Raw genomic sequence first — 15455 nt, 5'->3', positions numbered from 1 at the left:
AAACCTAATACACACTCAAGTACATGAATATATGAATTTCAGATCTGTATCTGCATTAACTGAGAACAGCTATTGGCATATCTGCATCTTTTAACATTTAAGCTTTGGATTATACGACAAAACTGACATGGATCTTTCTGTCATTCAGTAATGAACAGATCTGACTGGATAGCTAAGTTACTGAAAAAGAGTGTCTTGTAACCTGAAGGTAAATTTAACACAGCTATCTAAGCATACTTTAGTCTTTCTGCCTATCTAAATTTTGGTTGCTGTGTACATTTTTTTTTCTTGCTAACTACAGTTTACTGCATGAAAACAGGTAATAGTTGTGGAAAGAAAGCAAACTATTTCAAGGTTCGGTCCATTACTTCAGTGAAAAACCAAAACCAAACTAATAGTTATTTCTTTTCAACATATGATTTCTAATTTTTCTGAGAAAAAAAAAGGTTTATGTAAGCAATATGCTTAAATAAGTGTATAGGTCTCAGTGATGTTTCTCTTCCACTGTCCCATTTCTGCCAGTCTGAAAGGCACGTGCCTAATGAAGGAACAAGGAAGTGCCAGGAGCGCGGAGGAAGAGCTGTGATTGATATATCTGAGTTACAGTGGAAAATTAGAAATATAAACAGCTTCACTGAGTGTGCAACATCAAGAAATCTTAGCCTGTTTTACACCATAAATCTCTCTCCCAAAACACTAACTTCTGTAATAAACTATCAGCTTAACCATTAAGTAAAACCCTTGTCCAATAATATCTAGAAACTGAGACCATTCTGACATCTAACTACATGGATTTGAGGGTCCAGTTAGCAAATCTTCTATTTTTATCCCAAGCACACTAGAGGCACAGCAATTTGTAGTGGGTAACCTAACTTTTCTTCCTCAAAATAGAAGACAATATCTTCCAATGTCCAAGCAAAAAAAAAAAAAAAAAAAAAATGCTGCCAGCACATATAACATATTTGCTACTAAAAAGGTATACATTTAAGAAAGGCATTCCAGCAGCCAGGAATTTTATTTGCCAAGAATTCCAATTCCTTTTTATATATAAAAGTTTTTTTTTTCTTTTTACATAGGAAACCTAGACACAAAGGATGCAGGAGTTTGTAAAGACTTCGGGAGGCTGCTGAACATGTCCATGTAAAAACCATTCTCAGAAGTCAGCATTCAAAATAAGATGAAGACTGCCTCATTTGAGGCAGCTTACATCCTGACATTAACATTTGCATGAGAGGTTTCTACAGAAAAAGCTGTTACAGGGATCTCAGTCCCTGAATTATCAGTCTCAGTGGAAGAGCTTAAATATAAAGAATAGAGAGCAAGAATCCTCTGTTTTCCAGATTCAGACTAATCCAGATGTGCAATAGCTTCTCCCTTCACTGGAGTCTCATTCGTTTTTCAGGTGGTCCTTTAGCACCAGCACTCTGAGCATTCTTTACAGTCTCTTTTTCCTCTGTCTTGACAGCTTCAGGGACTGGTTCTGGTTCCTTCTTGATTTGATCCACTAAAGATGTAACAGCAAAAGAAAGTTAAACCTCTGATTTTCATTCCTAAAACACTCTTCAGAGTATTTAGAAAATATTGTTAATGTCACAAGGTCAACAATATTTTCAAAGGTGTAAGAATAATAAGCAGAGAATAAATTCATACTTATATCCATTAAAAGATGGAAGAGACTGAAGTGATACAGTTCATGCATTTCCTGTTTGGAGGTTGCCTATGATCAACTCAAAGTCTCCACTCTTATCCATTACTTTGCACAATTTGGTAATGCTAGAATTCCAAACCACCCCACAGCAGCAGCAGCAAGAGCTTACATGGCAACTCAAAGATACTGCATACAGAGTCTATTTTTTAAGTCTTGTGAAAATATTATAGTTTTACCTGGGACAGGCTTTTCTCCAGGTTTTTGCTGTGAGGGAAGAAAAAAAAACACATCAGTGGAAGCGAAGTTGTAATCCTCAACCCTTCCTGCAATTAATTTAGGAATTAAATGCAAGCAATGGACTCTTATATTTAAGAGGTGAGGGTAGAATGGATCCCTAAATACACTTTAAACAAAATCCAGTTAATATTTTATAACATCCAGTTTTTCCTCGACAACTCAAAAACTAGCAGTTAGCTAGTCTTTCCCAGGACTGGCTGACGAGCACTTTTGTGAGATGCTGTAAACATAATTTCCTTTGCTCCCAAGCAGAAGACTTGGGAACTTGGTGGAACAAATGGCTACTGAAGACAATCAGAGTAACCACAACAACTTCACAGAATGCCAAGAATTTCCATGCTAACTAATGATTTTCTAGAACAATGGAGTAACTAAAAATACTGTGATGGGGCTTGATTGAGTTCACAAAGGAGGAAACTGGAAGCATCAGCAACATCAGATAGCTGAGAACAGACCCTCTGTGATCACATAAGGAAGGTGTATAATAAAATTCACTCTCATAGTTTTGCCAAGGTCTTAATGACTCCAGTGATTACAAATGGAGATCCTACACACTATTATGAGCCTTCCATGTCAAGTTTGTGATCCTATCCAAGTTACTATTGCAGAAATACACAAAGTTCCCATTCAGTTTCTCCTGTTTAAATACCTATGACTGTCTTTTAAGCTCTAAGTTACACTAAAACTGTGGCTTTTGTGTGTCATACCTGGACAAATCTGGGTGGAAACTTTTGTCTTAGGTCTAAAAGCAAAGCATCTACTCGTTGTCTTTGGAAAATAGAGCTTGGCTCTTCTTTCTTCTTGGCTTTTGGTTTAGTTTTCTCTGCAAGTCACAGAAATATTAGAGAGAGATGTATTAAAATTTATTTTCTCTTAGCAGCTCTTTGTTGTATGACAAGTTGGTATTTGTCTCTCCTCTGAACTTTGCCTCCACTTTCTTACTGACACAGGTTGTTTTTTTGGTGCAAGACAGATTAAGGATGATTCTTACCTCCTGACAAACTGGTTTGGCTTCTGAAAATGTGTTAATGTGTTTTGGTCCCCAGTGGGTTGAAGAGTTGCCCACTTTGTTGACACACAGTTCATTATTTTCATCTCCCACCCATGCCTCGATGTTCATTCCCACCAGCACAGAAGGGCAAAATTCCTTTCAGCTGGTAGAGAGCCCTAACTTACCCTTCAGAAACTTCATCTCACTTCTCCACCATCACTGTGCATTGCCTCAAGCTTTACCCTTCATTCCTTTCCTCTCCCAAAGTATGCAGGAGAAGCTAGCAATCATACCTCGTTCTTCCTCGTCTTTGAAATGCCACCAGTAGCCCTTGGATGGGTGATAGCGACAGTAGGACATAGCTTCTTCAAAAGCAGACTGAATTCCATGCACTGCAGTGAGCTTTCAGAAGAATGTAAGGCATTGAGTTCACAACTCAAGCAGAAAACACAATGTAAATTTTTGAAAGTATTTTAAAATTAATATTCTATATTCATTTTTGTTCTGGGAAGGGAACTTGGAATATCCAGTTTTGAATGGAGAATGTAATTTCTTTAACAGGTTCTCACAAGGCTCTTCTGGAGTGCTTTTTTAAACTGACAGAGAAAACTTGCAAAAAACCAACAGTTTACAAGAACAGAAGGAATCAAAATAAACTTGAGCATCCAATTTAAGAAGACATACCACATCAATTAAAAACATACACCTCATTTAAAAAGAAATATAATATTAGCTTAACATTAACTTTCCAAAGCAAGCTTCACTGATCATGTATTTAATTACTATTCCATACGTATGTCAAATAATTTTAAAATTTTGATTATTCAAGCTTCATACTGTTCTGCCAATTGTGTAGCTTCGCTAATTCTGATCCCTCGTCCTTAAACAATGTATCCTAGTTTCTGGGCAATACTGCACTCTCACAAGATCCTGCATTTTCATGTGGGATGCACACAATATTAACCAGTGGGGCTTGTTTTAAGTTACTGCACCCTTACTACACAAGATCTTTGCTCAGAATAGTGAAGGAGATATTTAAACAACCTGGGGGACAACCAAAAGTAAAAACAGATATAAACCAGTATGCATCAAATGCACAGAGCACTTACAACTCTGGAGTTAATGACAGATCCTAAGTCAGGGGCTTGATAAATCACTCCAGCAATAATGTAGTAGTCAGCCAATGGCATAACTGTGGGAAGGAAAAGAAGAAGAACGTGGAATCAATTTAAAGCTCTGCCTGAAGGCTGTGTATTTGTTGCTGAATGTCAGTCGTAGCAGCGACTGAGAAATTGCAGTATTTCTCTTATCACAAAATTTTCTCTTGTTAACCTTTTCTTCAAGGTGCTTTATTTGCACCTTAGGCACAGACTGATAAGGAGAGAAAAACCAATGTCTGCTTTACAGATAGAAATGTATGAGTAAAGTCCTGTCCTACTGCAAGCAAATGATTTGCTTCACAGAACTGGGGTTTTCAGAGTACACTAGAGCTACTACTAGTCAAGTGAACTGCTCTGGAAGTAATTCCCCTAGCCTTGGCTACCAATAGAAGCCCACTACAATGTAAGATATCATTGTTCTGGACTCCATTTTCTCTAACTTCTACAGTCCTCTCAGCTAGATTTCCCAGACCCAATGGAGTGAAGCACACACAGAGCATGCTTTTCTAAATTAGTAACATTCTGCCAAAAAAAGACTACCTTCCAAAGGCATTAGCTAAATCAGATTTGGAACCTCTAATGACCAATCAAAAATTCCTGTTCATTAGAGCTGCAGTGCAGAGGAACATTACATTTGCCCCCGTAACTCTGCCAAACACTGTTCAATTGAGAAACCATAGCGATGCCCCAGCTTCACATTCCTAAGGACATTACTTGTGCACATGTGTGTTTCAGTTCCTCCATCTCTACTAACAATTCATCCAGTACTTGCATTTTATGAAGCATGGACACCTACTTAAATTAGCAGTCCCAGACAGCTGGGTGCATATTACAGCCAGTACCACTTCTCCTCAAAAGAAGAAGGATGTTTAGCACTTCTTTACAAATGGAGCAAGACACAGAACTGCAGTTTTATTGTATCACAGCTCTGTGCCAGGGCCTACTCTCCTAGACAGGCAACTCTCCCTAATCATTGATCTAAAGATTTTTCTAATATCACTTCAAACAGTCTTTAAGAATTTAATATGTAAATAAATATGTTTTAAAAACACACAGAAGTCATAAGACAGGCCTGCATCAGTTGCATTTGAGTATTCTACACTAGCTATGAACTCATTAAATCTCAGTTTTACATCCCCATTCCCATGTGTCAAATACACTCATTTTTGTACCCTGATGAAATAAAACACATGGTAACATCTCAGCTAAGGAACTATGCAACTCAATTAAGGTACCCAGCACAAACTTTACAGTCACAGTGGGAAAAAAAAATCTCAGTTAAGTTCCACCAAACATACATCTGCCTCACAGCGTAAGTCTAAACACACATACCATGGTAGCTCCAACTCTAGTCTCAATCTGAAAGGTGTCAAAACCAGAAATTAAGGGTTGTACAATAATTCTATACTCACTTTTAGAAGCTATGTTGAAAATCCCTAATTAAGAAATAAAACAACATACTAAAGAATCAATCATACATGTTTTCTCAGTTTGGAACTGCAATGTAAACAGACTTTTATCTGATACAAGCAAATAAGAAACATTACAAGACAAGGCAAAGCCCTGTAAAGACCAAAATGCATATACAGAACCTAAACCCCTAACAAAGAGAAGAAATAATTAGCACTAACCCTGCCTTTCTTTCCTACAAAGCTTACTCTGAAATAACCCAAATGATGTTATATGAACATGTAGTAAACAGATAAGACAATCCAATAACTATTGAAATGTGGCTACATGTTTGATTAATCACACGGATGCAAACAAATTCAAGGTTAAAAAAGAATAACAAAGCCAGCTGCATGCAGATGGCAAAAAAAAAAAAAGCTAAGGTGTTTGATTTAAAAACTGGAAAATGACACTGTAGGAAGGAATGGTGCTGTTACCACAAGACTCCATCATAACAAGATATGGACACTCTTGCTAACAGATGGCCTAACAGATAAATGGAATGAATGCCATTAGCAATTTCCTGTAGGAAAATGTAGCACAGGGCTGCTCTCTCATTCGCTGTTCCCATTTCCCCACAAGATGGCACTCCCTGCTGCTGGCACGCTGCAGGGAACTGCTGCAGAAAAGATCTCCCCACCACAAAGCCTCATACCCTCCCAGTTAGACTGGAGATTGAGACAGAAATGGGAAGCAGAAATTCTTAAACACAATTTAGGAAGTGATAAAAACAACTGACTGATTTGGCTTCTCAACAGGGGCAAGAAGTGAGTGACAGTACCTTGTGTTGGAGATTGCCTTTGCTGCTTTCGGATAATGAAGAGAATGGGCTCTTGAGCATGGAGAAGGATGTACTCCACTCCAACCATCTGGCTGAGAAAGAAATAACCACAGTAAATAACTTCCTTCAAGTAAAATCTGTAGGACATGAAGAGCAACCAATGGGTCTGGCAACAAAGCAACAAAGTTCTGATGCTCTGAAAGCTCTTCTTTGTAATGGGCAGTAAATAAAGGCAAAGGACTTTCCTGAGCTATCAAACTCTAGGAGCATAGACAAAGGGAGTTATAACAACCTGACACAACACAAGTAGAATATATCAGCAACAGATAAATAGCAAGAAAGATAATCTGTCATCATGGAGATGTCATTTAAATACAGCAACAAAGAACTGGTGTATGATGTGACCATCTGTGTGTCTGATGTAAAGGCCTCTCTGCAACCACACTGAGCACAAGTGACTTTACCAATGGACTTCTAGCTCTGCTCGCAAACCCCTTATCATATTGTGGAGTCTTTAAATAGCTCTCGAACAACTCGCTTGTGCTCAGCATAGCAGATGGGGAACTGAAAACAAAGTTAACTTGCACATGCAATCTCAATACACAACCATATGTGATCAGTTTATTTACAACACTCACTACTCTTATTATCCTAACTAAAAAGCCAGCTCCTTGGAAGAATTATGTACTAATTATGGCACACAGCCAGTAGTATATGGAAACACAAACTATTTATGAACTCAAAGTATCCCCCAACATAAACTCTATTCACTGCAGAAAAAGCATTTAACTACATTACACTACTCAGGTGCTGTTGAGCAGGGAGGATGAGAGAAGACAGCTTTTCTATATCAGAGAAATATCTAAAGGGTGATTTACTGGAATCTCAAAAGATACATAGAATCCTTAAAGCTTAACACCTCCTTGAGGTGGCATAAGAAGAAGGAGAAAACATCCAAATACAGAAAAAGCTGGCCTTGCTGGAAAGTGGTGGGACTAAAAAGCACAGAACAGAATGAGCTTTCCAGCATGCTTCTATTCAGTCACCAAAGCCTCTGAATGGAGGGACAAGGGATACTGCACATCAACCAGATGCAAATTACAACTTACTTCAAATGGTCCAGGGTCATCCGCTGCATTTTGACGACTTCATTGTTACATGTTCGGTCATAGAAAGGGTTACTTCGCTCTGAGAAATAGTCCAACACACTCCCATTGTTTAATATTGGAATCCAGGAGCTGTCAACCCAGGAAATCCCCAACAGATTATCTGGGAAAATAAATCTACATTGAATATCAAAGCAGTCAAAACCATTACAAATACATCCAAGAGTAAATTGACAGCAGTTAACAATTACAGCAGAGAAAGGAGATGGAACACAAGCACACCAGTTAACAAGAAAAAAGTATTTCATAGAGTTCAAATAATAATTGATAACCTTTAACCTTCTTCAGATTTCTTAGCAGTATACAAAAAACAAAGAAACAAAACAAAAAGAACCCAAACACAACCCAAAAACCAACAGTAAACACAAAGATGCTATATTTGGGCAGATGCTTCCCAGTAACCTTGAACAAGAGATTCTACACCTGGCTAAAAAGTTAATCTGCCAAATTGCCTGCAGCAAATTACTTGTTCCATAACTCAGTGGATATTACAGGTATCAAACTACTGACCACTAACAATTATATTAAAAAGCAAGCTTTTTAAATGAACATACAAGCTACAAGTCATAATAGGCCAGTTAAATTCTTGCAGATTTAGGGAAATATGAATTAAAGTCCCTGCATTTTGTTATCACGCTGCAGCAAAATGTTCTTCAGGCACATCAAAGAAACCAGTGTCAACCACCAGTTCCACAGGCAACAAACTTGCTAACTCTGGAGATCCAGGAGGAACCTTGGAAAAAAGCCCTGAAATTCACTCATTCACAGCAGCAGCAAACAGAATTTCCTAGACACAAGAAGAGACATGCATTGTTTAGATTAAAAAAACCCATATGTGATGAGAAGTCACTGAAGACTGATTGAAGATCTCAAATTCCCTCCTCACAGGAACCACTCCCTAAAGTTCACACATTATATGCATACCCTGAACTCCTAGTTATCATTCCAATGAGAATATTTTACTTCTGTGACAATTCAGCATGCTCAAGGATCATCAGATCACTTCCAAAAATGTCAGCTCTACACTACTAGCAGCTTTTCTGAGGAAGAAAAGCAACACTACCTCCTTAGCAAACCAGGGAAAATGCAACAGAAATAGCTACATGTAAACCATTTTTCCTTGCTAATGTCAGAATTTTTAGCCCAACTGTTTCATGCAGGGCAGGGAAAGGGATGGAGAAGTCTAGAGGCATTCAAGTTATTTCACACAGACTATTCTCTCTCCTCACTACAGAAAAGGAAATCTCAGAAACACAGCACTAAGATCCATTATTAAGCACCCAATTTGTTGGTAATGCTGTTTATTCCAAATGCTATTCAAATCCAAAAGAGCTATCCTTTCAAAAATCTTAAGCACTTGCATTCTTCTCATAATAAGCTCTCACATTATACTTCAAATACAAACTTTCTTTGTTTGTATGATTAACAATACCTGCAACTCTCAGAGGATTGTCAGGCGAGCCTTAGATATATATATATATATATATATATATATACATATATATAGCTATCATGCTGTATATAGACAGATAAATGTATCATAAAATGGAATATAAAGTTGGACTCTAAGACTCTATTATCCACAACTGCTTAGTGCCAGTATTTATAACTGCCTTTGTAACTAGCAAGATTGTTCTCTTAACTATTCTTGGGAAGAATAAAACAAACCATGAACCCGACATAGCTGTCATACTGAAGGGTGAACTGTTTATTTTGGGTATAAGAAAGGATGGCATTCCTGCTTCCCTGTTCCTTTCAAAAATAGGACATCTTGTGCAAAGCATTTCTTGTGGAATTTGCATCACAGATACAAAAGTAAATTGCTTCTGACAATACTGCCAATCTGTCATGATTTTCAAGACAATTTGGAAGACAAGCCAGCAATCCATAGCAAAAAGGAAGAGTAATTCACACAATGTGCTGAACCTGGCCTTATTGGCCAGGTAGCTCAGCACTATGCTTCGACAGAGCAAGAGGAATAGTAAAGTAGCCTGACAGGGTATTGGGTTTGCCTGACCAGGTTTGGTAGGGGGAGTTACAGGGGTGGCTTCAGTGAGAAGCTGCTGGAAGCTCCTCCATGTCCTACAGAGCCAAGCACAGACCATAAAGTGGCTGTCCCCCTCAGTGGAGCAGAGATCCAGCTGCAGCCCCTGGAGGACCCCGCACTGGAGCAGGTGGATGCCCAAGGGAGGATGTGACCCCATGGGAAGCCACACTGGTGCAGGCTTCTGACAGGACCTCTGGTCCCTTGGACAGAGGAGGCCAAGCTGGAGCAGGTTTGTGGGCAGGACTTGTGACCCTCTGGGAGAGCCATGCTGGAGCACTTTGTTCACATTTCTCCCAATGCCAAGTGCAATACCAGCCACACCGAGCAGCCCCACAAGTTGTCAGGCCCTGCAGAGCTGCCAGGTCATGTTCACCTGGGCAAAGTAGATTCAAAGCTGGCCCAGAGGGTAAGGCAGGTCAGAGGCCAGGGTCACTGTGACAATGGGCACTTGTCCATCCTGACTCAGCTCTGGATGCTGCAGAAATGTTGGTAATTTTGGAAAAGTGAGGGATTGCCTGTGTAACCAAGATAACCATTCTGCACAGAAGGCACTTAAAAATTGTGAGCAGGTTGGTTTAAGTGCCGAATATTGATCGGCATTATTACTTCTGCCAATTTCAGAGACCAAGATGGATTAAACAATATTTATTGATGACCTGTATTTCAGACCACACATGGCCTGATTTCAAAAATTTGTGGAGATAAAATATTCTAATACTTTTGGATTGGTGAAAATGCAGTTGTTGTAGTTTCACTAATATCTATTTTGAATTTAAATTATAGCCCCACATGATGGTAGGCCCAAAGGGATACATGGTAAAATTACACCATTTTTCAGAGCTGCAAAATTTTGGCTTTTTCATTACTCGTTTTGATGTGTCATGCAGAGAAATCTGGGATGGTTTTTCATAGGTAGACCCAGTGATCATCCAACACTCTACCTTAATCTCTAACCTTTCTGTTCTCCAAATTCAGGGAATATTATTATCAGCTTCACCCCTACCTGAGTCCCATTCATTTTTTAGGTACTTAACCAAAGTGGCTAGGCTTAAATCTGTTTTACTGGAATGTACCAGCTTTTGGAAACTATCATGTTGACTAATAATCCTAACTGGGGGAGTTATGCAGGCTATATTCAATACCTGTTTACAGTGAAGAAGAGGAGAATGGTACTAAAGAAGGTGAAAGGAGAGCAATAGGCAGGGGGCACTGGGGTGAGAAAGGGCTCCCACTCTTTGGCCTGAATCAATGTACTCTTGGCAGGCAGGAAGGGGCAATTAGATGTAAACATTATTTCTGACTATGAGAGGAGGGGACTGGTGGAAAACATCAAGGCATTCCTGGCAGACCTCACAGCTCCAGTACAACCAGAAAATAGAACAATAGACTTCTGATCAATAGCAGAGCCACACATTCAGTAATAAAGAGAGCCAAGGCCCTGCTTAGTAAAGTTACAATACAGATTGCTGGGGCAATGGGAAAAAGGGGGTTATGGCCGTTCTTACAGCTCATGGACTGTCCCAATTGCACCTACTAAACTGACTCATGAGTTTCTACATGCCAGAATGTCCCCTTCCATTGTCAGGACAAGACCATGCAAGCTGAATGCTCAAGTAACTTTTTCTGAGAACTGTGTATAGCTATGCATCTCAAAGAAAAAGGCATGGAAAGCTCAAATCTGCTTACCAATGAACCAGACCTCAAAGGAACCTGAAAAGGACATGCTGGATGCAGTACTGATTGCTGCTCAGAGTAGCAATGTGAACTTAATACCTGTAAAGAAGCCTTGCTCTCAGACATACAGGCTGGTACAGGATTTAAGAGCAGTAAATCAGATACCTCAACTCTGTTGTGTAGATGGGCTTCTTCTACCAGGTGCAAAAGCCCATTTCGGAACAACAGCATTGGAGAAATTCATGGAGGATTGTCTCCTGTGAGAGGGATCCCACCTTGGAGCAGTGAAGACTGTCAAGAGTCCTCCTGGTGAGGAGGACAGACTGGCAGTGTCAACATGCATGAACTGATCACAGCCCTATTCCCTGTTCACCTTTGCTGCTTGGGGGAGAGAAGTTAGAGAACTTTGGAGTGAAGTTAAGCCCAGGAAGAAGGGAGTGGTGGAGGTGTTTGTAAGATTTGGGTTTATTTCCCATTATCTTCCTCTGATCTAACTGGGGAAATTATTTGAATTTATTACCAAAGCGAGTCTGTTTTGCCCAGGACAGTAACTGATGAGTGATCTCTCCCTGCCCAGATCTCAATCCACAAGCCTTTCACTATATTCTCTCTCCCCTCTCTGGTCGAGAAAGGGGGTGACAGAGTGGCTTTAACCCAGCCAGGGTTAATCCACTGCAGATAGATTAAAAATAGAAGTATGCCTCAAAATCTACTTAATATATTGAACTATATTAGATAAAAGACTTTGAGGGAGCTTAAATTAGCTGGAGTAAGACAGAAGGCTCTCACATCAGCTAATAACTTAATACAGCGCTCCTCCATTAATTGTCTACATAGCTCCTTCATGTAACCTCAAACAAGGCAGTCAGAAAAACACACAGGACTACACATAACCATTAAGAATTTGAAGACAAAAAAGGAGGAAACATCTGGGGCATTATCAAAATTGATCCTTCACGAGATTTCCCTAAATACCCGCTCCTGTCCATTCTCTGAGACTCCCACACACAGGCTTGTGATGTTATTCCATCCAGACACTCTTACGGAGAAAAACAACTTCCTTTCCTGTGGCCTCTGAACCCCAGCTTCTCTCAAAGCTCAAATTCTTCGTAACAATTTAACTTCTAGTTTGTTTACAACATAAATATTCTTTAACACTTCAGTCAAATATCACTTCTTCAAACATAATTTCTTTTTATTCATATCCCTTACTCCACACTCAATTTTTTTTTTTTTTTTTTTTTAACTTCAGCTTCTTTCCGGCTTTCCTAACACCTGGTCCGCCTCACCACATCCACCTGAAATGTTCTTAGGATGACTCGCTGCTTAGGAATATTTATGTTAAAGAATATTTATGTTAAAGAATATTTATGTTTACAACATAAATATTCTTTAACACTTCAGTCAAATATCACTTCTTCAAACATAATTTCTTTTTATTCATATCCCTTACTCCACACTCAATTTTTTTTTTTTTTTTTTAACTTCAGCTTCTTTCCGGCTTTCCTAACACCTGGTCCGCCTCACCACATCCACCTGAAATGTTCTTAGGATGACTTAGCCCCACTCGCTGCTCTGGTCCTGTTCAAGTCCCACACACGCGCCAGGGCCTCCCACTTTCCCCCACACTTCAGCGCTGGAACTCTTTTCTTTAGCTGCTCCCTTACGTCCCCATCTCATTGCAGGACCTCTTTATCCCCCCTGAAAAGGCAGAGTCTACCAGAAGGAAACTTGCTTTCCCCAGGCCGCACTGAGTACACGCTCGCAGCCTGCCGCACATCCAAGAAAGCTGCTTTTTGGGCAGCTTTTCCGCCCGGCCGTTCCAGCTTCCGAGGACCGTCACACCACCACACTGACCCCCTCCTGCGGCCGCCCCGCGGAGGGCTCTGCCCCGCAGGCGGAGCTGAGCCCAGGCCGGCGGGCAGAGCCCCGAAGCCGCGGGGAGCGAGTCCCGAGCGCCGCCCGAGCCCCGGGCCTACCTCGGATGTCCACAGCCGCCATGGCCGCGCCGCGCACGTCCGGAGAGGGGCGGGGCGGCGCGCAGGAAGCGGCCCCGGAGCGGGGAGGCGGGGCGGGGAGGAGGGACTGCGGGGCGAGGCGGCTGCCATGTGCCCGGCCGACGCGCCTCGGTCGCTGGCCGGGGAAAGACCTTCCTGAGGCGAAGGGTCGTGCTGCCCCAGCGTCCCACCACAAGTAACAGTGAGCTGCGCTTCGCCTGAGTGGTGCATAACCGGATGGACGGCGCCAGTGCCGAAAATTGACATGCTCGTTCGAAGCTGTTTGCTCAAAAGGGGAGATATCAGGGTTTTGCTGTTTTCACCTGACCTTGGCCCGTTGGTATTTGCCGGTCACTTTCAAAGTGAAAGAGATGTGGGCCACAGGTTGCTGCTCAGCATCACATCTATCCAGCTTGAGCTGGCTGGGGTAGCCCTAATTTAGTTAGCCATGTGAGAACAATAGATGTTATGGTTCCAGTCCTGAGGTATGGTCCTTGGCATTTTAGCTCTTAAGTGAAATCGTCAGACATCAGTCATCTATAGAGTGAAGAACAACACTCAGTGGGTGGAGGAATAAACAAAAAACTGAAGATTAATAAGCTCCTTATTTAGATTGACAGCTACAGACTCCCAATCTGCTGTACAGAGTGTCCAATACCCCTATGTCAAGCTAGCTGTACCTGCAGGGACTCACCGTGCCTGAGCCTTTGCTGCCAAGATAGGCATCCCCTTGCTGGCAATAGCAGAGTCTAAGAGAGCCTGGAGTTATCACCTTGCTGATGGCACATGATCATAATGGGTGATGGAATCTCTTGCCCTTCCATTAGAGGCCTGTGTGAAAAAAGTATAGGAAGTACTTTACTGCGTATGTAAAAGTACACAGTACTTTACTGTGTATGAAGTACAGGAAAGGAATATTGTTATTGTACAAGAGCAATCAAGAAGTTAGAGCAAAAGAGAGATCATGCGGCTTATTTGCTCTGTATTCAGTCCTCTCATACTAATGCATTAGGAGACAGACTGTAATTGCAAAACCACATATGCTTTTATTTTTTTCTTCCCAGGATTCCTATGAATATTCTGGGCTTGTTTTCTGTGAAGAAGGGGCGCCTGCAAAATACTTGCTTTACATGTTTCAGGTGTTGAAAGATGTGAAGTTACCAAGTAAAGGTTACAGAAAGTGACCAGATCAGACAGAAAAATGCTGGTTTGGAAAACTGGACTCTAGTCTTGCCAGTAGTATAGTCATGCATTAGATCAATGAAGTTTTTTCAGAGTCGGATTTATAGATGTACTGAGTCCTCAATGCAAATAAAGTAACGCTGGTCATGCTTTGTGTGTTTTGTAATTCTCTGCACACTGAGAAGTTAGGGTCTCTAAAATCTCTCACAGTTTATTATTCAAAATAAGATTTTTGTAATCTCAGTGTCTCACAGCTGCATCTCTGCAAGGAGGGTGATAACAGGCTCCTTGGTTCTGAGTGGTTCATGAAAATAAATTTAATAATTTCTGCAAAAATATGAGGCTGGGATAGTAAGTGTTCTGAGAAAATTAATCTTTTCTTCAAAAGAAGATTTGCTTAATTTGCAAAGTAAGTAAAAATAAGTAAAAAAGATTGAACAATGGAAGAAAAAGTACTGAACAGAAGTGCACTGTCCACCTGTAATACTGAATTCAGAAGAAAGCCATGAAAACACAGTACTTGGTATCATTTAAGAGCACAACTAGATTAAAAATCTAATCTAACCTTAATTTTTCAATTTCATGATTCCTGGGTCCTTGTCTTTGTCACTGAGATAATATTTTGTGTAATGTGTGCTTTTCCATGGGGTAATTCTCATGTATGCAAACTGCAGATCCCCATTTATTAGTTAGCTGCTACTGTTTAGCAGTTTCTACCTTTGCCAAACACATTTCTCTAGTGTTATCTACACCAGAATGTTTCAAAATAACACTATGATAGGTCGCCATTCTAAACCAAAGACCTCTGTGATCCTGTCATGAACAATCCTCCTGGAGGGAAAAATACCACCAGACATAACAGCCATCCTTCTGGAGCATCTCTGATGCCCTGTTTCATTCTATTTTTGTGCAAACCATTTCTTTTCAGTAGCAAATGTAAACTCGACCTCTATTTTAATTATTCATGTTGCCCATCTTTCCTGCTGACTCTGCACCTCTCCTTAGCAAGTATGTCTTCAGATAAGCAAGGGGCTGAAAAGTAAAAATTCCTGGGTGGGAAATA

The 15455-nt window shown here is 40.5% G+C and overlaps 1 protein-coding gene across 1 annotated transcript; it reads right to left on the bottom strand.

Annotated features, from left to right (window-relative positions):
- Positions 1–979: 979 nt before the first annotated feature.
- Positions 980–13256, bottom strand: MED6 (mediator complex subunit 6). The gene is made up of 8 exons (XM_009102012.3): positions 13193–13256; positions 7436–7595; positions 6327–6418; positions 4046–4128; positions 3230–3338; positions 2653–2768; positions 1885–1912; positions 980–1504 (listed from the first exon to the last, which is right to left on the bottom strand). Exons 1-8 carry the CDS (start codon positions 13212–13214, stop codon positions 1377–1379), a joined length of 738 nt encoding a protein of 245 aa, XP_009100260.1. The 5' UTR covers positions 13215–13256; the 3' UTR covers positions 980–1376.
- Positions 13257–15455: the final 2199 nt, after the last annotated feature.

This window comes from Serinus canaria, chromosome 5, assembly GCF_022539315.1.
Source record: "Serinus canaria isolate serCan28SL12 chromosome 5, serCan2020, whole genome shotgun sequence".
NCBI classification, from domain to species: domain Eukaryota; kingdom Metazoa; phylum Chordata; class Aves; order Passeriformes; family Fringillidae; genus Serinus; species Serinus canaria.
Note: the sequence above shows the minus strand (reverse complement) of the source record. Positions and strands in the feature narration are given on the sequence as shown.